The following is a 22,698-nucleotide window of genomic DNA, read 5'->3' as shown; positions in this document are numbered from 1 at the left end:
ACTTAACTCATTGTCATGTGTTAATCAGCCTTCATGTTTATTTGAATGTTGGGTACAAGTGAGACACTAGAGGCCTGCCTGTGTCTTGTCCTTATTCTCTGCTCTCCTCCTCAGTGTCTCTGCTCTTCCTCTTCCCAGTATTCTTCTTTTTCAAATCCCTCTGCTCCTGGTTGATTTCTTCACTCTTCTTTTGTATGTAGATGGACTGAAATAAATAAAGGGAAATTAAACATTACTTTTTCTGTCTGATGTAGAATATATGCCGCTACACAGATAAAGTATACTGCATTACTGGAAATGAAATGATAATGTTTTTGATATTTTTGACTTAGTGGCTCATAAGTGGCTGGAGATGGCATTCATAATTAGCTGATGCATAATGTCTTTCTGATGCTACACAGTGAAAATAACTCACCAATGCAGTACTGCGGCGGGCTGCAAGCTTTACATCTTCAGCAGACACCGTGCTTCTTTTAGCATGCCTGAAATCAAACTCGACATTGTAAATCAGATGTAATTTGATACAGTAAATACTAGCTCTACTAGTCTGGATAAAGACAGAGAAAGATCTCACCAGGTATTTCAGCTAAATTAAAAGAACAGTGGTGATTCACTTGTTAATATGGTAAGAAAAATGAACATTCTTACCTTGCAAAGGCCTCCAAGTCTTTAGCAAATGTATCTGAAAAAAGTGAGAGACAACAGTGTGATGTTGAGTTTATATTGACCTGTTGAAATTATGACATTCAAAACTTATTTCATCTACCTCAGAACGTTAATTATTTTTTTAAAAATTCTTAAAAAATAGGTTACTCATTTCTTAATACTGTGTTCACTTTTTCAAAATACATGGTCAGCACAACAGTCTGAGATTTGTGGATGAGTTTTTACTGCTTCAACACAAAATCAATTCATCTTTTGAAGGACCAGTGTGTAAGATTTAGTGGCATCTAGCGGTGAGTTTGAAGATTGCAACTAATTGAGTACCCCTCCCCTCCAAGTATGTGGCTGCGAAAAACGTAAAAGGCCCCCTCTAGAGCCAGTGTTTGGTTTGTCCGTTCTCAGCTACTGTAGAAGCATGGGGGGCTCTGTGGAAGAGGACCCACTCCCTATGTAGATATAAAGGGCTCATTCATTCTCTTATTTTCAGGTGTATATACACAAATTAAAACATTCTTATGAATTATATTCCATTTCTGCCAAGTCTGTTCTGCTAGATGCCACTAAATTCTACACACTAAACCTTTAAAATCCATAACTTATCAAAAGAAAAGGTGCTATATGTACATCCAAAAAAGAAAAAAAAAAGTACAACACCAGCTGATTTAGCCAAGTACAAAAGAGCAAATCTTTGGTCTATATGTAGGGGAAAAAAACCTCCAGTCAGACACAAAGAAGTGGCTGACAGAGGAGGAAGAGTGGCCAGGAGATGGAGATGGATGTGTGGCCAAGGATACCTGGACATATCTGCAGAAGATTGCCAGGGATGGATCAAACATGCAAACACACTACATGGGAGGACTTATGGTGTGAATGACAACTTGTGGTCAGATGCAGAAGCATCTAACATTTGTCATCTATATATTAGTAGCTATCTCCTACATGAATGTATAATGTATATGCACATTTACTGTATTATATTACTGGAGTTATACTCAAGTGTCATTTTCTAATCACTTCATGCAAAAAGGGAAAACAAAGCACATTGCAGAGTTTCTGACGGACTTCTGTAACATCACTGAATGGCAGCACATCCATCAAGTACAGAGTTGCCAGACTTGTTTTGTTATGAAACCTTGGCTTACGCAAAAGAATCAACAGGTCACTGTGTTATGAGTGACAAAGTACTCTTACTAAGTGTTTTGGGAGCATTTTTTTCCATTATTAGATACAGATAGTAGAAAGCTGACGGGAAATGAGGGGGGAGACTTGCAACAGCGCTCCCTGGCTGGACTCTTAACAGGACATTGTGTTTACATGGTCGGCATATTTTTGGGGGACAAAATATGTTAAGAGTTATGGTAGAATGGGTTGATGCTGAGACAAATATGAATTTCTGGGCGCAAGTTTAAATGTTGTGTGCCAAGTTGCATGCTGATAAGGAGAACTAATGAATGAATTTTAAAGAAAATTATTAATTAATGCATGTAACCACTAGTTAAAAAACAATTTAATGTTAAAAGCTTAACTATGGCCTCCAAAGTTATATTGAATCAATGGTACCTGTGTTGTATATTATACTACAGAGGAGGCTGGGGCAGCTGGTTGTAAAAAATAAATACAGTCATGCTTTGTAATGTGGGTGAAACTGTGCTAGTACATGTTAGACACTTACATTCAGTTACCAGTTCATTAGGTGAACCAAGCTAAAGCGAATGCAGTCTAATACAACAACCTAATGACATTTATGAGGGTAAAACTAAATTTTAACACCTTTCAACATTAAACAGTACAACTGAATAGTTTCACAAACTACTGTACACCCTGCAAAATGAGCATAAAAGTTAAAGGACAGGTCCACAATTTTTCAAGTCTGTCTTAAACAATAGTCAGGTGCCCAAATGAACATTCAAACAGGTTTTTCTTACCATAATCATTCCTCCTACTCGACCTTGGAAGATCCCTTCACAAACTTTCAATGTAAGTGATGGGGGCCAAAATCCACAAGCCTCCTTCTGTGCAAAACTGTATTTAAAAGTTTATCTGAAGCTAATATGAAGCTTGAGGCATCCAAATGAGTCAAATCAAGTAGATATATTTCAATATTACAGTCTTTTTAGTGCCAAAGTCCCTCTTTTTGTTACTATACTTCCACCACAACTCAACAGAGAAACACTGTCCAAGGAAACACGAAGAGGGAATTTGATGCTAAGGCAGATATCCTCTTGATATGACTAACTCAGACTGCTGAAGCCTCATATAAGCTTCAGATAAACCTTTAAATGCATTTTGACACAAAATGACTGTGTGGACACACTGTAAATTTTGGCCCCCATCACTTACATTGAAAACACATTTGAAGGGGATCTTTTAATAGCCAGTATCAACAAGAGGAATGATCACAGCTAGGAAAACCTCTTTCAGTGCTCATATGGGCCCCTGACTGTTGTTTTAAGACAGACTTGAAAAATTGTGAAGCTATTCTTTAAACGTACCATCCCTCTAAAACAGCCTCAACCAAAGCTGAACATTATAGCCTTCATTGCAGCAGGTTAAGTGTACCTAATGAATGAACTGGCACCTGAGCGTCTATAGATTTATCAAACCCCTAGACTCTCTTGGAATTGGACAGATGACACTAAATGATTTTACTGAACACATCCAAATTATATATATATACATATTTATTTTAAGGTTTTAATCATAAAGCTTTGTTGTCACCCACCACATTGTCTGAATGTTGTTTCAGCTATTGCCGCTATCACTTGTCGACTGAACTCTCTCTGGCGATCCTCTCCGATTTTCTGACACAGTCGACCCACGGTATAATGCACTGCTGCCTTTAACCTCTGAAATTCAAACGATTTTATCAGTTAAAACATAAAGTTGTGCTGCAGACATCCCTGTAATGATGCTTAACGTTTGTTTTTTTACATAACTGCTGCTCTGCTGTTGCCTAGTTACAAACGTTAAACCAGAGCTAACTGACATGTAGCTAACTTAAGCTAACGGTACATTAACGGTAACATTAACGGTAAAAATATAAAATAAAAATATAGGTTAGCGTTAAATACTGTTACTACCTGATGGTTTTCGTCTTTGTCAACTGACATTTTTCTTCTGTTGAAACTTTTCACCAAACAGCTGAACAAACAGGATTATCACGGCGGCAGCAAGTGACAAAGTTGGTAAAAAAAAAAAAAAAAATCCTCACACAATCACGACATGACAAAAACCGTATTCAGTTTATTTCAATTTGTTTGAAATTCGTCAACCACAGAAGGAAAACTCGCGGCATAAATTTACAAGCAAACCAACAACTCTGTAGTGCTTTTCATTTTTTTCCGGAGTAAAAGTTTTACAGCACCATCCTGTGGTCCGGAGGAGGTAAATTAAACTACTATAACCCAAGTACATGAATCCAAACACACATTTTATTCAAATTATACGCTCCTAATACAGTACAACAGCTGCATTATGTGGCTTATGGCTCGTTTCATGGAAATGCAATAACTGTTAAATGCTCTCTGCAGTCTGAAATTGTTTTAACAGACATGAACAATTACAGAGTCCTTTTATAAACTTGCTTGCAGACTTGGTCCTCACAAGTGAGTTCCTGGAAAGAGAAAACATGTTTCCACTGTGCATTAGTGTCAAGCTGTAAAAGCGAGAGTAACATTGAATGAACTGGGTTGTATTAGTTTTATGGAGCAATAGATTCTTGTGTGCACTTGTTCATTAAATAACATATGCTTTTTAAATATGGATGTAAAAAAAATAAGATATTGTATGAATCCACAAAATACTGTATACAGATTTCTGAATTTCACAAAGTGTAGTACCAGATGGAGCTCGTCTCCCTCGATCCAGTGAGTCCACCCTCTGTTCTTCTTCTCTCCTTTCTGAACGCACACCAGCTTGTCATTTTGCCAGTTGACCACAGTCTGATAGAGAACAGAAATTAAATTAAATTAATAATAAAAAAAAACATTTAAATATGACCCGTACTACCACAGAAAACAGTCTGAAGTGTGACTATGTATCAAAGTCTTAATTTTATCTTCTTATAGGCACTGGTGTTGATCACAGAAACATTTTACTCAGGTTAAATTTGTGACTACAAACAGCTTGTTAAAACTTGTCACCTGGCATGACCGGTTGTCCATTCCTTGAGTCACCTCGTGGTACTCTTCCCCGATTTTGAACGAACATTCGTAATTTTTGAAGCTAGTGAGTGTTCTGATTGTGAAACAGTCTCCTTCTTGCTTAATCACTTTCTGGGGCTTCAACATCGCTGCAATCTTGCGGGTTGCAAAATCAATGCCTGAACGTCAAAAGGAGAGTAAATTGTTAGAACAAAGTTTCACAGCTTTTTTCATTCATAAGAACGTTAACTTGCTCCACACTCTTTTCTTTTTACCACACTCATCATGCTGTGATCAGAAAATACAAACCTGAACATTTTGTGTCACTGAAACACACACTGATACCTTACAGTAAGTATACTTCCATTTGTTTTTAATGACGCTAAGGAAACTAAAATATTCACAGCAGCTACTCAGATGACTGTACACAAGGATTTTTCTCATATCCTGTACTTTAAGATTTACAAAAAAAAAACACTCGAATTAAATTCTAGCAAGTATTGTTGCAAATCATTTCTTCAAAGAACTTACCAAGCACGACCATGTATTTCTCAAAATTGACATTGCTGACGATGTCCCAGGTCCCGCTGTAGTCGACAGGCATCTTGGATGTTTGTGTGGATCTCTGGACATGACTCTCAGGAGCGTACGAATTTAAAGCTCTCGGGTGGGATGTTTCATTGTGTGTCAATATAGGGTAGGGGTGACATGTTGCCTGCTGAAGCTATTTTGGACACATACAAAGGAGGTGGAAGGAGCACTGGAGGGCGGAACAGGACTTTTTACACATAATATGAGGCAACTGTCCAGTTCCTGTTATGTAGAAAGTGTCTTTAAATCACACATTTATCATACTGCATATTTATACCACTCTGGGTTTGCTGAAGCCTGCTGTGGGCAAAAACATAATCTTCAAACTGAGATTTATGTGCAGAATTTGAGCTTTTAGAAAATACAATATGGAGCAGAGGTCTCTGTTCTTGTGCTGTGTGAAACACAATCCTTCTTCCTGCTCACCTTTGGAGCTGTTGGCAGTTCTTCAGTAGGACACATTCATTCACCAGGAATTGTGTTACAGTGCATATATCCGCCTGAACATCCATGTTTTTCTACACGCTTATCATCATGGCGTATCACAGCAGCAGATGGATATCAAGGCATCAGAGGTTAAAATTGTAAGTTGCTGTTTTGGTTGTTTTTGCAATATATCATAAAAACAAATCCCATTTCTGTTTTGATACAAAAAATACACCAATATTGATTCAAACATTGTCATTACAAGGTGTTTTTTATTATTCATATTTTCTTAATGTTTCATTTGCAGTCAAATAGTGAACGCAGTGTTCGCAACCCTTGTTCTGGTCCCCCAGTTCTACGTCATGGGAAGGTAGCTAGTGCACAGGTGATGATCGAGCCATAAAAATACATTTATGTAAGCGGGGATGTGGCATTGAAATGGTGTCTGTTTTGTTTTTAAGGCCAAAATCCTCAAGATACTGCAGGCAGCCTCTTCTGAACAACCTGTCAGCCTCCATAGCCTTGTCCTTCATAGCTTCAGGTGAACCTCGCCAGATCAGAACTTAAGTGTTTCACATATTATCAATAAGGCACAAGATTGCACAGACAGGATGACTCAAACCTCTGAAACATTAAAGTTTTTTTTCTCTCTCTGTTCAACTCTCTTTATAGGTTTTGCAGTGATATTCACATTGATAGACCCAGTTCCTCAGGGCTTGTGGGCGTCCTGTCATGTGTTTGGACTGATGTCATTTGGACATGGAGTGTGTACTGCCATCCTGACTCTGACAGCGGCAGCATGTGTAAGAAAAAGACTGTAATGAGTAATAAAATTGAGTTCTATTGAGAAACTGAAGCATTAAAATATCATATATATGTGTATCTGCAGGCCAAAACCACACCCGAGCTGTACTACATGTCCCTTATTCTAACAGTTGCTTCCATTTTCAGTACAGGTAAAGTACATTTCTTATAAATATACAAATGCTGCACGGTGCCATTCATACACTGAATCTTCAGTTCAAAGGAATAACACCTGCTTGTGTCTGTTCAGGTTTTTTCATGGTCAGAGGAGGACTCTGGTTGACTAACAGGCTGCCTGTGACCGAGCAGAAACAATGAGCGATAAAACAGTCCAGCTGTCCCACGTTGACATCCGATACCCCACATATTAAGATTTCATGTGGTTTCCATGCCACCAGTGGCTGGTAACTTTAAACCATGGGAACAAAAAAAAGGGAAAGTAACTCAATCCTTCTCACGTTTTAATGCTCTCTTCAGCAAAGCAGATGTTTTTTTTTTATTTTGTTGATGGATTGTTTACATTTGTTTCATTTGACAATTGGTCAGAAATATGTACTTCACATCAAATCAGTGTGTAATTATACAAATAAAAATGCAGCTGTGAAATCTGTATGCAGTACTGAAAGTAGTGTTCAGCTCACATTGTAAAAGTAAAGCTACATTGAGGAGATTACAGTAGGAAAATTAAAAGGAAATGTTTTACAATTGAAGCTAGAATGTAGCATTAAAAAGTACAGATGACGTATTGAAAAATAGGTTTCATTTCCACAAAGCAGATCACTGTTTCATACAGCCAGAATTCATTTTGCACTTCAGATATTTATTCACCAGAAATCCATATGTAAAAATTTAATTTGTCAAGCTTTAAAACAACTGGAATATTATTAACTTGTGGAAACACTTTAAAATGCAATCATGTGTAGAAGATAATAATAATAATAAAGTCCAGATGAAACGTTCAACAGTATCTAACTTCCTTCTTGTGACATATTTCTGAGTGAAACAGGATAGACAGCCGGGATGTAACGTTGGGAGGAATTTGATTTGAATGTTAAAAAGTGTGCGTGTCATAATGAATCTCGGCTCTGTGCTGCTAAAAGTTGAAGATTCATTGATGGGTGGATGTCATGATATTATTGGTTGAAATTGGTTGGTTCAAGCCTACATAAGCACACATCATATTTTGTTTTACAGGAAGAAAACATAATTGTATTTTGATATAAGCATACAAAGAAATTGATTTTTTCGTATTTCTTGGCATATATTGTGGACAATATAACCGGGGATATGATCTAAAAGGGGTAAAAAAGCGTTTTTAATTTCATCTCGACTTTAATGTGGTCACATAATGTGGTGCTCTGCATACAGTATATTTTGTATTTGTACTGTTCATCAGAGCTGCTTTTTCAGTGTCTGTCCCAACATATCCTTTACAGACAGATGACAGAGGTGACTGCTGAAATTCAGTAGCAATGCACTTTAATTTGAAGAGGGTCTTTCACCACAAGTTCATAAATTTGATATACTTAATCAACCTCAAACTGTAATAAAGCTACATTTATTTGGAATCATTCTTTAACAAAGAAAAAAAAAATCACTGTAAGGTCACAGATATTGAATATTCATGATGGAATGTGTACAGATCAGGAATGTGAAGCAGCAAATATTTCACATTACTTGAAAGATATTTATTACAAATGTATGTTGTCTTTTACTTGCATATGAACAAAATATATAATTGCTTTTATGGAACCAGTTTCATTTTCAGCCCTTATGTCAAAGGATAAGTTTGGTGATTTTCCATATTTCTTTATTGTCTCATGTGTAAAGCCAAACCAACAATGGATTGAACCTACTTAGACGTATTGTGTGTGTATCCAAAGTCTGGTATATCTTATTCCTCTGTGCCATAGACCTCCATTGATGTCCAAAAACTACTAAAAACACATTAATGAGCCAAGAAAATCACCATCCATATCCTTTAAGTAAATGATGGAATTTTAGGTGGGTCACTGCTACTCCACAATAAAAACATACAATCAAGTAAAAGTAGACTACACAGTATGTATCTCTGCAAATTCACCTGAGATTTTATATAATTCACACATAGAAACAAACCTGGGTTGTAATAAGTAAATTAATCTTTGTGTTTGTTGGAATTGGTTTAGGCACCAGATGTTTAAAACATCAGATATTCATATAGTGCTCGATACCCTGCACTTTGTAAACTGCAGACATGTACACTTCATATATTTGTATAGATTTTCACTCATTTCATACTTAATTAGGCTTAGATAAACCACACACACGGAAAAAGATTTTTCCAATGATGTTTTACCATTAGATATATATTAAAAAGGACCCCACCAGTTCTTTTAACATATCAACTACAGATTGCAAACACTTGACATTACTGCCACCAGTTTCAAAGCTATTGTTTTGACTGATTTCCTTCCTTCCAGGCAGCCAGCCATTGGATTTAGTCAATTTCAGCATGTTCCTTATGCTATAATAATCAATTTACAAAGAGTGGAAACTTGTGAGGTAGCTAACCCATCACATAAAACATTGCAGTGAGCTGCCGATTCTTTAAGTTTAGTTGTCGTCACATTCAATTGCAGTTGCAAAAGAGACAACTTTCTTGTTGGTGCACTGAACTTCACATAATCAAGGTTTAATTTCTGCAAGTACTGGAATATAGGCAGTGATGTTATGTATTTTATCATTTGTAGTTAATAAGCTTAAACATGTAAAACCACTAGTCCTTCAAGTGCTGACTTATACATTCTTTTCCACCAACCAGCTGTCCAATTAAAGCAGCTCCAAAGACATTTGTCTGATTGAAAGTTAGGAATATAATCCCTATCCTATAAGTGCATCATAGTCAATGTACCAAACAAGCCTGCCATTAGCAGGCTTCACCCCAGTGACTGGCCATTTGTTTGGGTTGTCCTTCGTTCGGCTCAGCTGGGTGATCAGCTCATGTTTGCCTTTGCCCATCACTAAAAGAGCAACCCGGTGGGCTCGGTTAATGGCACTGAATGTGAGGCTCATACGCTGGTGAGGTTTGACAGGGCTTTCAGTGAGGGCCACTAGCCTCTCCTCAAGGCCATCCATTTTAATACCAGGGAAGAGAGAGGCTGTGTGGCCATCATAGCCGACTCCCAACAGAACAAAGTGGAACCTGGAGCCATTGACCAGCTTGCTAACTTCCTTCTCGTACAGCAGTGCTGCTCCATCCTCCTCCACACATAACCGCTGGTTGAGCTGCACTGGCATGGGGTGGATGTTGTAATAGGGTATCCGCACATGCTGCAGTAGATGATCGTGCAAGCTGTGGAAGTTAGACTCCATTTCAGTGAGTGGCACGCAGCGCTCATCCACCATCCACACATGGGTGTTCCTCCATGGGAAGGAGAAGTGGTGCAGGACCAGCCTGTGGAACAGAGCGAGGGGTGTGGACCCACCAGAGAAGGCGAGATGGAAAACACCACCCTCACGCACAGCTGCCTCCGCGGCTTCCTGTATGTCTGCAGCCAGCCTCTCAACCAGCTCCTCAGCCCAGGCAGACACCATGTCTGCACTACGATATTTACCTTGCATCACTTGGAAACCATTTGCTGACGTGCCACCCATCTGATCGGGGCTGATTATCACTACCTCGCTGTTGTAGCTTATGTCGTTCCCTTTCAGACGGATGTCCAGCAGGTCCTCGTTGTCGGCACCTCCGGGGTAGATGCGAGGAAATGAGCTGACTAGGGAACTGAGCAGTGGTGTCCATAAGCCCCAGGAAGCCAGGAGGTTTTCAGTACTAATGAAACTATTTTTGCGTCCAGCAAAAATATGAGAAATAAGTTCTGCATAAGCTTCCCTCTGCACTGTTGGAGTTTGCACATAGTAGTCCGAAATAGGCAAACCTAGTATATTGACATCTTTATGCTCTGTCTGTTCCTTCCACTCATCCATTAGAGCTGGCTTGAATAAATTCTTACTTACAAGAATTGCTGGATATTGAAGGCTGCCATGCCCAAAGTAAAAAACTATCTGTTTGGGCTTGCAGTGAATGCTGTTGTGGTTCTGAAGACAAAAGATATCATTCTTGAAAAGAATACGTGCGTATCCCACTCGTTCATCTAACATCTTCCCTGAGATCAAAAGAATTGGGACACCATCATACCGGGCCTCATCGATGTGTGCCAACACAGCTGAAATACACAAAAAGGACCATTTATTAGCATAACTATATATGTATTGTATCGCAACTTTTCTACCACTCAGCTGATAAGACTACATTAAGTAGATAAAATAAGACCAAAAAAAAGCATTCAATACTCACCTGCAAATGTTGGTGTGACACTGACATGATCTTTTGTCTTATTCAGCTCCTGTTGAACTTCCGTTTTGTACGCTTGATACTGGCCTATCACAGCTTGATTCTTTCCTAAAGGTAGCAGGGAACTGAAGATCTGCAGCTTGTTCTGGGTAACTTCTTCACTGCTGCTTAGATTCAGGGGAAGCGTCATGGTCAACAGTGTCATGACCTCGGTCAAGTGGTTCTGTATCACATCTCTGATCACCCCATACTGGTCGTAGAAGGGAATACGACCTTTGAGGGCAAAACGACAGAAGGGGACATCAACACTCGACTGAATCTTAAGAATTCTGCTACTTTTTCATATTTTATAAGTTATTAAAGGGGAAGTACTATGCACATTTCCTGGTCTATATTTATATTCTAGGGCTCTACTGGAATATCTTTGCATGACTTACAATTTGAAAAACTCCTTATGCATCTTATACTGGCCCTTTATCCAGCCCTTCAGTTTAGCCTCTGTCTGAAACAGGCCATTTTAGCTCCTGTCTCTTTAAGGCTCCCCTCCCAATGAGTCCACTATGTTCTGATTGGCCAGTTCCCAGAAGCTACCCCTTTGCTACCCCTCAAAGACTCCTTTTATCATTCTTTACTTGAAATATAAACTTCTTAAAATATCCATACATTTGAGCCGAAATCTGCGATTGGACAATGTGAACAACCCGTGGAAAAACCTTAGCAACAATATTAGCAACAAAGACTGAGAAACAGTCGGCCATTTATGTGCGTACTCGAACAATATGATGTCATGACGAAGAAGAAGTTGAGGTAACTTTGTAAACTGAGCTTTAAGGGCAGACTTTTGACTTGAAGGTGGAATTTTTACATATGTTCACCTCATGTTTTGGAACTTTGACTATCTTTAATATAGACATCTGATTTATAGCAGTATATAAATGACAGAAAATCACAAAAAGCATGTTATGTCCCATGCCAAGAATGTTGATGCAATTTTTAAATCACCTTTAACGTCCAGGGTCTCTTTCAAAACAATCTCCACTCTCTCGATGTGGTTCTTGTTCCAGATGGGATCCAGAGACTTCTTGTTCTCTATTCTGAATGGAAGTATCTTTGAAACCACCTAATCACAAAATCAGAAAAACATACCATAAAATTTCATGTTCTCATGTTATGAGTCATGAGTGCAAGGCAGATAGTGTGTAGGATTTCCTTACCTGCTTCCCCAAGTAGTGGTCAATTCTGTACATTTCTTCTTCCTTCAAAGAGTTACCAAGCTGAGATGCGAGTACCTGAGCACTCCTGAAGTCATGTCCAAAAGGTTTCTCCAGCACCACCCTCAGCCACGCCCCACTGGTCGGCCTGCAACTGTTATTGATCTTCTCAGCAATATCTGCATAGGCAAATGCTGGCACTGAGAGGTAGAAGAGCCTCCCTGCCTCTGTCATTCCCTCTTCCTGAAGTTGTTTGTCAATGTGCTTGGCTAGCTCCTGGTAGTCCTCAGGGGTCTTCAGCTGCCGATACTGAGCGAGCCGCAGGAACTGGTCTTTCAGCACAGCACACCGCTCCTCAGATACGTGCTTCAAACAGAACACTGCCTTCAGGATCTCAAAGAGGACTGGTGTGCCCTGGTCATCAGGTGACAGTCCTCCGCCGAAGAAGGAAAAGGTGTTTCCGCTACTGACCTGGTTAACGTACAGCTCAAAGAAGCCCTGCCACAGGTACTTCTTTGCCAAGTCACCCGTGCCTCCCACTATCACCACCGAAACATGGCCGGGTCTCTGTGCCTCCACTTTCTCCTCGCCATGTCCTCCCTGGGCACACAGCGTGACCAGAAGCAGTAACACAGTCACCAACATGCTGTGTTCCTAAACCGTCCAAACCCCTGTAAGAAAACAGCAATGAGAGACATCATATGTATGTAGGAAATTACCACTGAATATATGATTGAGACCAACATGAAAAATAAAACTAAAAAATGTTTGTAGGACTGCAACTAACAATTAATCTACCAAGTAGTTTTGTCTGATTTTTAGTCCAGAACAAAGATATTCAGTTTATCAATACATATGACAAAGCATAAAAACTTGATAATCTTCAACTAATCTTTTCAGCTCTTAATGTTTGTGATAAAGGAAAAATTAAAACATGAAAGTTCTTCTGTCCCCAGAACTAAATGCAATTATATGAAAATAGTTGTTTGCACTAAGCCTTGTAGATGCCACATAGCTGAAAATCTGGACCTGAGAAATGAACAAACTTTTGATGAATGAGTACCAGTGGCACATTTTAGTCTCCAACAATTCAAACAATGAACACATGCAATGGATACTGCTGTAATTTTAAGACAAAATCCCAATTTTCTTCAGATACAAATCACACTAGTTAACATAACTAGGGATTAAACCTAAAAGTCAAATTTAAACAAATGACAAACACAAATGAATAATGTGAACATCAAATGCACTTAAACCTACCAAAATCTCCAACAATAAAAAGAAATAAATTACTTAGCAAAGCCTCTGCCTCCAGCTTTTTTTTAAGTCACTTGAGAGCTGGTGCTGTGATGTTGTTTTACTGTCATGAGTGTAGTGATCAGTGGATACTAGCTGAGCAGCGGTGTAGACTTTGCACTTTGCTTAAGGCCATTAAGCTTACAATAGTTCTGCTGTTGACAGTAGTCTGGGAAAGTCCAACCAACTTGCCGATGATTTTGCAAGGACCTAAAATCATTTATTTAGCAAGACAAGTAAAGCAAGTAAAAATCAATGAACAGGATGAGTCATTAAGTTTTCCCTGCAGTTTACGTATTGTCACTGCAACCTTTAGGAAAAGAGATCTTTCTTTAGCCTATAAAACATTTTCATTTTAACATGGAGCAACTACTAGTCTGAGGACCAAGGTAACTTTGAAGCAATAAAATACCTGAACATGTTTCACGCTTTGTACGTCATTTAAAGAAAGAAAATCTGTTATGTATCTAGCAAGCAACCAGTGCAGAGAGGCCAGTAGGGGAGCAGGAAAAGTGGACACTGCCCAAAACTTGTAAAGCTCATTCTAATTAATCAGGGTTGATTTTGAAGATTTGCAGCCTAAACTATATAGAAAATCTGGTCATAATATACTTAAGAAAAAATATAGTATATACACAAAAGTCTGGAAAAGCACTGAGGTCATTTTAAATGAGTCATAGCTTAAACTACATTTTGAAATGATAATGTCTGAAAAAAAACAGGTCAAAACTGCTAAAAGTAAAAATAAAACTCCTATCTAGTCAAGTCAATAATTAATCAACATTGTTACATTACTTGACACCTGCCAAACAAATAACACAATATGTAAAATTATGAGATTTCAGCACCACTCCACACATAACCAATGCAGCTGTCAACTTTAAATACTCCAATAGTGTTTTAAGGGGAAGATGATGCTTTTTGCAGGCACACAAACTGCTTAATATACAAAACAAAGTAAGACAGAGGAAAAAGGTACTTGATAAACTTAACACAAAAACAAAAGCGCAAATGGGATTCCATGTCACGTCATCAAAGTCTCAATGTATCTTCGACAACTTCATCATTGTCTTCACAGAATGTGAATTCTGAATGTGAGGAATCTAAGTTTGTGTCAGTCAAGGTGCAGCTGTGTAACACTGTACAGATGTCTACAGTATATATCATAGGCCTGGATGTTACAAAACTGATTCATGATAGAGAAATTTTCATTTTCCCTTCTCTTTCAGTAGAAAATTGCACATGATGAACAGAACACCCACCATATAAAGCTCATTTTCTGTGTGTAACATCTGGAATCCCCACACTCTGTAAACATGTTTACACAGTGGCAACGCAAACAGCAAAGGCCACTTGATCAATGCTTCAACAACGGCTGACTTTCAGGTCTCATTTACCTCATTATAGGTCACTGCAGTCAAAAAAGTAGACTTTTAGAGTTAGTCTTATCATTTTTTATGTGAAAATGTCCGAGATGAACTGACAATTCTGTACACGAGGCACTTACACAAATGTTTCCAATCTATTTTACCTGTGTCATAATTTGTTACCGATTTATTTTCTTATGCTGCTCTTTTGAAACGGCATGCTGCTTGCATTCTACAAATCTTTTCCTTTGCTGTCTTCTTGGTTAGTACTTTTTCTGCCAATTTCACCACAGAAATCAGTAAAGTAGCATATCATCAAGACACTAACTTCATTCAGGTTTTGACTTCATTCCTGTGCAGCGCTTCCCAAGAATTTAAAAGTTCACTCCGACACATGATTCCTCCTCAGTCACAAGCTACTTTCAATTTCAGTCAGCATAGAAAATCTTCCCTCACACCACACATTTGCCATGTGTCATGAGCAAAAAGCACTTCAACCAGAAGACACTGCCCAAATGTAAAATGAGGACTTTTGTTCATGAGTGGAGAAGGCGCTGCAGCGATATGACTGTATCCTGTTTGCGTCTTTGTGTCCAGATTTGTCACAGCAAGGTGGTCAGCAGTAAATAACACAAGCGTTCTGACAGAACTGCAGAGCCTTTTTTATTTACTATCATAACAATCATGAGCCTTCTCAGCTGCTCCATTTTGCAGCTAATAACCAAGTCATTAGCCTTCATGTCAGAGTGCATGCTCTTCTTTCAGTTATGGCTCCTATCCTATATCATCACAACAGCAGCGACATGCGCATTTTGAAAACTGTAAAGCGCTTGGTAAAAACTGGACTGGCAGAGATTATGTCCAATGTTCATTTGTTTTGTTTTTTTTAGGCAATAATCATGAAAATCTGTGGCGTTTGGAACATTTATTAGCAGTGTGACTGAAACAATGTCATCTAACTGGAGTCAACTTCGGAAAGATTTTCAGTGTGATCATCATGAATAGACATCCAACAGACATTTTATTTTCACATACTGTAGAGAAAGAATAAGATTGGAAGGACTTAATAAAACAACCAAAGATGGTTGGTTGACTTAAATAGCTAAAATGACAGTCCCTGGCATTAGCACCTTGTCTACTTATGCAAATACTGCTCTTGGTTCAGCAGCAATAGTCCGATATACTGAAGAAGTGGATGAGAGTAAATGCAAATGTAACCAACGGTCAAACTGATGGCAATGAATGACTCCAGTTTATGCTTTACATTTTGTGCTGATGATTTTCTCAAATAATAAACCAAATAAAAAAAAAAAAACAGGAAAGTCATTAGACAAACTTTGGCATTTTCAGACATTACTGGCATTGCAGTACATTTTTAACCCAGTTCACAAGGTGCAACTTTATTTCTTGGTGAATTGAAGGTTTAATATGGTTGATTTATTTGTTTTATATTTACAAATAACTCATTCATATTTTCTGACACACAAAACAAGCAAGGTGATCAGGGATAAAATTGCACCTTATGAAAAGGGTCAAGTACACAAAAAATATTTAAAATATCATTTTAAATACTATTTTGCTATGCTGAACTGCTGCAGTTTTAAACTTTGACTTTTATTGATTCACCACCAAACAGTTTATATGTGCCAGTTTTGTTCCATTTCTAATAGTCTGTGAAAATGAACCCAATATAAAAAACTCTAATAACACAAATTTGTGCAGGTCAGTGCTTGTTGTTGGCCTTGGACTCTAATAAACACCACTGCTCCAGTTATGAAAACACAACACACACACACACACACACACGTTGTAACTTTTGGGGACATTACATAGACTTACATTAATTTCTTGGAGACTTAACTCTAACCCTAACCTTAACCACTGACCCAAAAATCAGCTTTTTCCCAATGGGGGACAAAGCTTTAGTCTCCAATTTGACAAGCCATCCCCAATGTTGCTTTTGATTTGACAAGCTTACATTATTAATTTCTAGTTGACATTGTGGGTGTATGTGATGTGCTATTGTGTGTAACTTTGCATTTTGTATTATGTGTCCTGTGTGTTTTTTTTTTTTGTTTTTTTTTTTGCTTTGTACTGTTTGTTATTGTGCTGTTCTATGTTTCAATTGTGACCTGCCTAAGGGACTACAGATGAAAAGTAGCTATAAGCTAACTCTGGTACAGTACATCAAATGGTAACATTACACACACACACACACACACACACACACACACACACACACACACACACACACACACACACACACACACACACACACACACACACACACACACACACTTCCTGGTTCAAACAAGTCCTGTTCTCTGTTTACAGATCCTGCTGCACACGTGTCGTGCTAAATTCTGCGCCCCCTTCAAAATGTGTTCCTTCCTGCTACTGTAGTCGCCTCGATTTCACGCCAGCACGGAAACAAAAACATCACATAAACAGTGAAATGTAGGAGGTGGTAGGGGGAGGTGGGATTTACTTCCCTGTCGCAGGCTTTGCAAACACGAAGTTAGCAACAAAGTATGAACTACAATCAATAACCAACCGCTGCTGCCTCATAACGTACATTAAAGATTTTCTTATTGATCTACTTTAGCAAAGCCAACCTGCTGGTATTTACTTGTCATTTCCACGTAGTCGTTCACTTGTGCGATGAGACACAACACACACCGACAGATGAATGATGGAAAACACGTTGAACTCTATCACGATTCCACCTGCTAGCTGTCAAACTTAACTACAAACACACACATAAAGCTCTACAATCCTCCTGTTAAATATGCAGCTATACTATCGCCCGAAACAAATTCGAAGACTATAAACTACGAAGATGCCTATGTGAAGACAGCAGACAAACTATGTAAGAAAAGTTAATTGGATGCAAACCTGTCCGGTGGTGACATGAGAGACTCGCTGCAGCGTTAGGACGAGCTTCCTACATGAGTCACGTGACACGGTCCAGCCGCTGATGGAGGTGATGAAGGTGTTTTGTTTTTTTTCCCTCCTCCTCACAACTCAGATCTGTCTGGTTTTGAATGACTTAATTTAAAAATTGGAGTGGTATTTGGTCAGAAATGAAAAAAAGATGCTTTAATAGCTTTTGAAACGCCAGGATACCAGCAGGGGTATCAGCGTTGTGGAGTCCTTATCCTTCAATGGTGAAGAGTAACTAAATACATTTACACAAATACTCTACTTAAGTACAATTTTGAGGTACTTGTACTCTCCATTATTATCATTTTATGCTACTTTGCACTTCTACTCCACTACATTTCAGAGGGAAATATTGTATTTTCTACCCCAATACATTTATACATTTACAGTTACTAGTTACTTCTCAGATTACTGTAAAATTTTACGTAAAAAAAACATATTTTAATATTCTAACCGTTGTCTGCTCTTTAAAAAATGTACACATTTTGAGCCACATTAGTGTGTGAAAGGTGCTATATAAATAAACTGTATTATTATTATTATTAAAAACATGATACATTTGTATAATATGATGCAGTACTATTACGACTAATCAGAGTATCTAAAATTGTCTCCACATTGATGAACTACAGCGTTAAAATGTACTTACATGTAGATGACAGTATTTCTACTTTTACTTAAGGCAAGGATCTGAATACTTCTTCCACCACTGCTATCCTTGTTCACTGGACTGTCACAGATCTAAAATATATATGTTGGTTTTGAATATAAGGGAATACATGACCATACAAGGGGAAAAATATGTAGAGACATTTTTTTCTTTGTAGTGGTGAGTGATACCACATAATCTGGGTTTGATATTCCTACGACAGATGTTATGTTGTAAAGTAACCCTAATGTATACCGTCCCAAATAAGATACAGATGTGGAAAACGTGACACATTTGAGGAGATTTTTTTCATTATAGTGATTTAACACCAAATTGTAAAAATACAAATATATTGTAGAATCACCATCTTTTTACATTATTTTCCAGAAAAACTTGCCACTTTTGTCATTATGGAATTTAACATTAAAATTTAACTTCAGTGTATTTCCTGCTAAGACAATCTAGTAAAAATACAGCCACGTGGAATCACCATCATTTGACTTCATTTTTTAAAAGACCTGTCTATCACTTTTGTGGCATTACAAGTATTTTTACAAATGCAACACATGTAAAAATACATTTGTGTTGTATAATCACTGGCATTTGTAACAGAAAGCCTTGCATTTCTTTTTTTCATGTTAATGAAATGTAAAATTAAATTCTAGGTGTGTTTTTACAAACAAAACCTTGTAGAAATACAGGTATGTTGTAGAATAATGAGTGTTGACCTTAATTTTTAAAGGAAATATCGTTTTGGGGGAATTATAGAGTTTTGTTGTAAATTGATGGCAGAAAATCTAAAAACAACCATTAACTGTAAATATACTGTATATACACTCAACAGTATTCTTCATAAATGTAAAATTCGTGTAAAATTATGTGAAATTTTATCCGACATTGTTTGCAAATTTACTTTTTAATAGTGTGGATTATGCGTCTGATTGAACTGCTGAGTGATAGATTGATCTTTTGTAAACACTATCTTGGCGTAAAGTCATGGCCTGAGATAGTCTGTACAAAGTCTGGTCTCTCTCTAATTCCTTTATACTTGATTCTCAGAACTTGAAGGCTTGCTTTTCGGGTAATTTCAGAGGAAATAAAGAAGCACATGCACTTCCTTGAACAAAAAAGCCACATGCAAGTTCCTTCTGACTACTGCTGTCAACATTATGGGTCAGACAATTTAATTATTTAATATAAAAATGTGCCCAAGCAAAAACTTCCTACTCACTAAACAATACGTAAACAGAACAGATGAGCTCACTGCTCTATATTGTTGATGAATAACTCACAATCTTTTATCCGAGGCTTGGATCAACTGTAGTTTGTGTCCCTGGCTGTTGTCTGTCACTTGGGGGCAGCTGTAGACTGCAGTGTTTTGTCCAAACAAGAGGGACCCCTGTTGGTCTCCGTTTAGTATAGCCGCTTTCTACTTCAGTCTCACACTTTTCAAATCCTGAAGCTCCTTTTGCCATCATCAGTCAAATGCCATCACCTCAAAATGCTTCATCTAAAATTAAAAAATAAGCAGCAGCCTTCAGCCTGCTGCATGTATGCAATTTTAAAAATAGAAATGAAAAATCTGCATAATACAAACTGCTGACTTCAAGTGGATAAACATTGGCGCCTGTTTGCTCTGCATTGTTCAGCTGTGTCATGTCATCACCCTCTGAATCCTGCAGGCCTACCTCAAACAAAGCAGGTGCCCTTTTGGCCAAATAATGATCTGATTGTTGTGGACCACACTGCCAGTCACCCCTTCTGGTCCTCCCTTTTCCTTTTCTGAACAGTTGTGGTCGTTACAGGACAGACCTTGACTCAGCAGCTCCACGCTCCCAACTAACATAAAGTCTGTTAGCAGCTGAGATTAGACAATTTAACCTCTAAGAAATATACTTAAAATTTCAGGATTATAAATGGTGAATTCTGTTCTTGGAAGTTTTTGTATTGTTTGGGTGTTTATGTTTCTTCTTGAGCAAAGAAAAGGACAAATACGAGCGCTTAGTGGCCAAACTTTTTATAGTCGATGAAACAGTCTCACCACAAAGTCTATTAGTAGCTTTTTTTTTTTTTTTTTTTGGAGCTTTCAAACTTTTCTCATGCTCTTTCCAAGGTCGAGAATGAACTTTCAATCTAAACTTTTAAAGTAACATGGATAAAAAGTCCTTAAAATGCTCAGAAATATGAAAACTACAATTTAACTCATACTGAGGAGGATATGTGCAATATGATCGAAAGCTCCAGAACAGCTACAAAGCGGACTTGATGGTGATATTCTGTCAACTGCTGTTTACAAGGTCAAGAATAAACTTTCAGTCTCAACAAGTTGTTATAGTTTAATCCCAAATTCTAACAAGGGCTGCACACACACACACACACACACATTTGTACCATCCACACCACTACCTTACAAACAGCTGTAATGCCTGTGTGTGATCACACTATAGAGCCCTCCCAAGTTGGCCAGCCACTGTGAAATGCAAACAGTAAACAGGATGGAGCATCCTGTGTGTGTGTGTGTGTGTGTGTGTGTGTTTCACAGACTGTATGTGTGTGGGGGGGGGGGGGGGGGGGGGGGGGGGGATTGGCTGCTAAAGAGAGAATGAGCCCATGCAGAGCGTGCTAGCCCAGCTGTCACTGCTATAACTACAGACTTGAGAGACCATAGGATGCAAGCTGGAGGGCAACTGTGTGTGTTTTAGTGTTTGTGTGTGTGTGTGTGTGTGTGTGTGTGTGTTGTTGCCCCTACACCCTCAGGCTTTCTGCTCAGCCTCTGGCTTCCTTCCTCCCCTTTGTTAAGCCTTGTGAGGCAGACTTCGTCAAGCTGAGCACACAAACGAATGCATATGAATGTGTGCTGTCATCTTTATTAGGCCCCTTTACCAACACCCATTACATTTAACTGGAGGAGATTTCACTTTCAGTCGTGCCCCCCATTCTACTTGCCAGACGAGGAGGATTATAGTGACCTCGGTCTGGAATAAATCTGAATACACAACCTGTTACATACTAATAAGAGAACATAATATGGAGCGATGAACAAAGGCTCATTTTTAAATGACTCTTTGTTCCTCCGAGTCATGTTATGGTTAGTTATATGATATGTAACTTTAAAGGAAAAGGTAATTTGTGGCGGTTTTACATTTCAAAGATCAGACAATGTTGTCAACTATCTTTCTTTGGATCCTTTTTAAAAGTATCTTTCTTTTTACCTTCAGCTGCTCCGTGGAGCATGAGGTCAGTGCCAATGCAGGCGGTGATGACTGATCGGGGCGAAGCCACTAATAGGCTTCACCCATGTATGTATGAGTAATGCATGTGTTTTTAACCGCATTCTCACATTTCTTCTCTTCATAATAACTTGCCAGAGCATGTTCTCTCTTTTGTTTCTGAACGCTACGCTGCACGCAGCACAGACCCACATAGACAACACAAACCCACCCCGAAATTCCAGTAAAGAGGTGATGTTTTCAGAGGTGGCATGTGGGACTTTTTAGACTGAAACAACTTAGTTGACCTAGGACACAGAGAAAAAAAATGCAGCAAAGAAGAGACAACAGAGCACGTTATACCTTGGTGAAGAATAGAGAAACTTCCTTAACGTCCATCCCTTATTTGTGAGAAGGGACATAAAAGAATGGTGGTTTGAAACTGGTTATGTACTGAGATACATGCAGAGATTAGTGAAATCATAGTTTCTGCTGTAGTTTATTTGTGCAGGGCTTATCAGTACATTGTATAATATTGTGTCATTCAAGTCTGAAGTGAACAATTCATCGTATGTTTACCTCACAGTCTCTGGAACAATGCTGTGGTTGTTGAGAGGTATCTCATCACATCTGGTTGTTTTGTAAAGCATTCCTCATGCTTTGTGCAATTTTTTTTTTTTGGTCATCAGAAAAGTTGAGGGATCTCTGTGGGCTGAAAATTCCTACCTTGTAGATTCATAAAACCCTTTTAAACCCCATAGGATTATCTCGAAAACACAATGTCACCCACAGTCTGATTCCAGAGCTCTGAATCAAGACCCACACATTTTTTTCAGTTATTCAAAGTCAGTCTGCAGAAAACACTCCATTATCCTATTGCACGCAAACCTTCAAAATACTGTGATTTCTATCACAATAAATGTTAGAGTACATTGCTACTTCCAACTCTGTGGCACACCTTATTTTTGCTTTGTGGAAAATGTATCAAATTGTGATACATGCAATGTTCATAAACTGAGACAAGAAGAGACATTTTTTTAACAATAAGCATAAATATGTGG

At 38.3% G+C, this 22,698-nt stretch overlaps 4 protein-coding genes across 9 annotated transcripts; 1 reads left to right on the top strand and 3 right to left on the bottom strand.

The window, feature by feature from the left end:
• Positions 1-16: 16 nt before the first annotated feature.
• On the bottom strand, positions 17-3,937 carry cenps (centromere protein S). The gene is made up of 5 exons (XM_042406718.1): positions 3,744-3,937; positions 3,386-3,509; positions 649-682; positions 416-482; positions 17-205 (listed from the first exon to the last, which is right to left on the bottom strand). The coding sequence occupies exons 1-5, from the start codon at positions 3,771-3,773 to the stop codon at positions 92-94; spliced, it is 369 nt and encodes a 122-aa protein (XP_042262652.1). The 5' UTR covers positions 3,774-3,937; the 3' UTR covers positions 17-91.
• Positions 3,516-7,585, top strand: LOC121894245. 3 transcript variants are annotated; one of them, XM_042406715.1, is made up of 7 exons: positions 3,516-3,694; positions 5,884-5,980; positions 6,130-6,192; positions 6,284-6,363; positions 6,495-6,625; positions 6,712-6,778; positions 6,877-7,585. In XM_042406715.1, exons 2-7 carry the CDS (start codon positions 5,907-5,909, stop codon positions 6,942-6,944), a joined length of 483 nt encoding a protein of 160 aa, XP_042262649.1. In that variant the 5' UTR covers positions 3,516-3,694; positions 5,884-5,906; the 3' UTR covers positions 6,945-7,585. The 3 variants fall into 3 exon arrangements, with proteins under 3 accessions (XP_042262649.1, XP_042262650.1, XP_042262648.1); XM_042406716.1 differs by lacking the exon at positions 3,516-3,694 and adding an exon at positions 4,992-5,156 and having other exon boundaries at positions 5,945-5,980; XM_042406714.1 differs by lacking the exon at positions 3,516-3,694 and adding an exon at positions 4,992-5,156.
• rbp7b (retinol binding protein 7b, cellular) lies at positions 3,887-5,894 on the bottom strand. The gene is made up of 4 exons (XM_042406717.1): positions 5,337-5,894; positions 4,806-4,984; positions 4,503-4,604; positions 3,887-4,276 (listed from the first exon to the last, which is right to left on the bottom strand). The coding sequence occupies exons 1-4, from the start codon at positions 5,407-5,409 to the stop codon at positions 4,223-4,225; spliced, it is 408 nt and encodes a 135-aa protein (XP_042262651.1). The 5' UTR covers positions 5,410-5,894; the 3' UTR covers positions 3,887-4,222.
• Positions 7,586-8,088: 503 nt separating the features above from the next.
• Positions 8,089-19,741, bottom strand: h6pd (hexose-6-phosphate dehydrogenase (glucose 1-dehydrogenase)). Of its 4 annotated transcripts, none has more exons than XM_042406697.1 (5): positions 19,721-19,741; positions 12,174-12,841; positions 11,962-12,079; positions 10,963-11,232; positions 8,089-10,831 (listed from the first exon to the last, which is right to left on the bottom strand). In XM_042406697.1, the coding sequence occupies exons 2-5, from the start codon at positions 12,813-12,815 to the stop codon at positions 9,489-9,491; spliced, it is 2,373 nt and encodes a 790-aa protein (XP_042262631.1). In that variant the 5' UTR covers positions 12,816-12,841; positions 19,721-19,741; the 3' UTR covers positions 8,089-9,488. The 4 variants fall into 4 exon arrangements, with proteins under 4 accessions (XP_042262631.1, XP_042262627.1, XP_042262630.1 ...); XM_042406693.1 differs by lacking the exon at positions 19,721-19,741 and adding an exon at positions 17,732-17,803; XM_042406696.1 differs by lacking the exon at positions 19,721-19,741 and adding an exon at positions 17,452-17,724.
• Between the last annotated feature and the right edge of the window lie 2,957 nt (positions 19,742-22,698).

Source organism: Thunnus maccoyii, chromosome 3 (genome assembly GCF_910596095.1).
Source record: "Thunnus maccoyii chromosome 3, fThuMac1.1, whole genome shotgun sequence".
Lineage (NCBI taxonomy): Eukaryota > Metazoa > Chordata > Actinopteri > Scombriformes > Scombridae > Thunnus > Thunnus maccoyii.
This window is presented reverse-complemented; position numbering and strand designations above follow the sequence as displayed.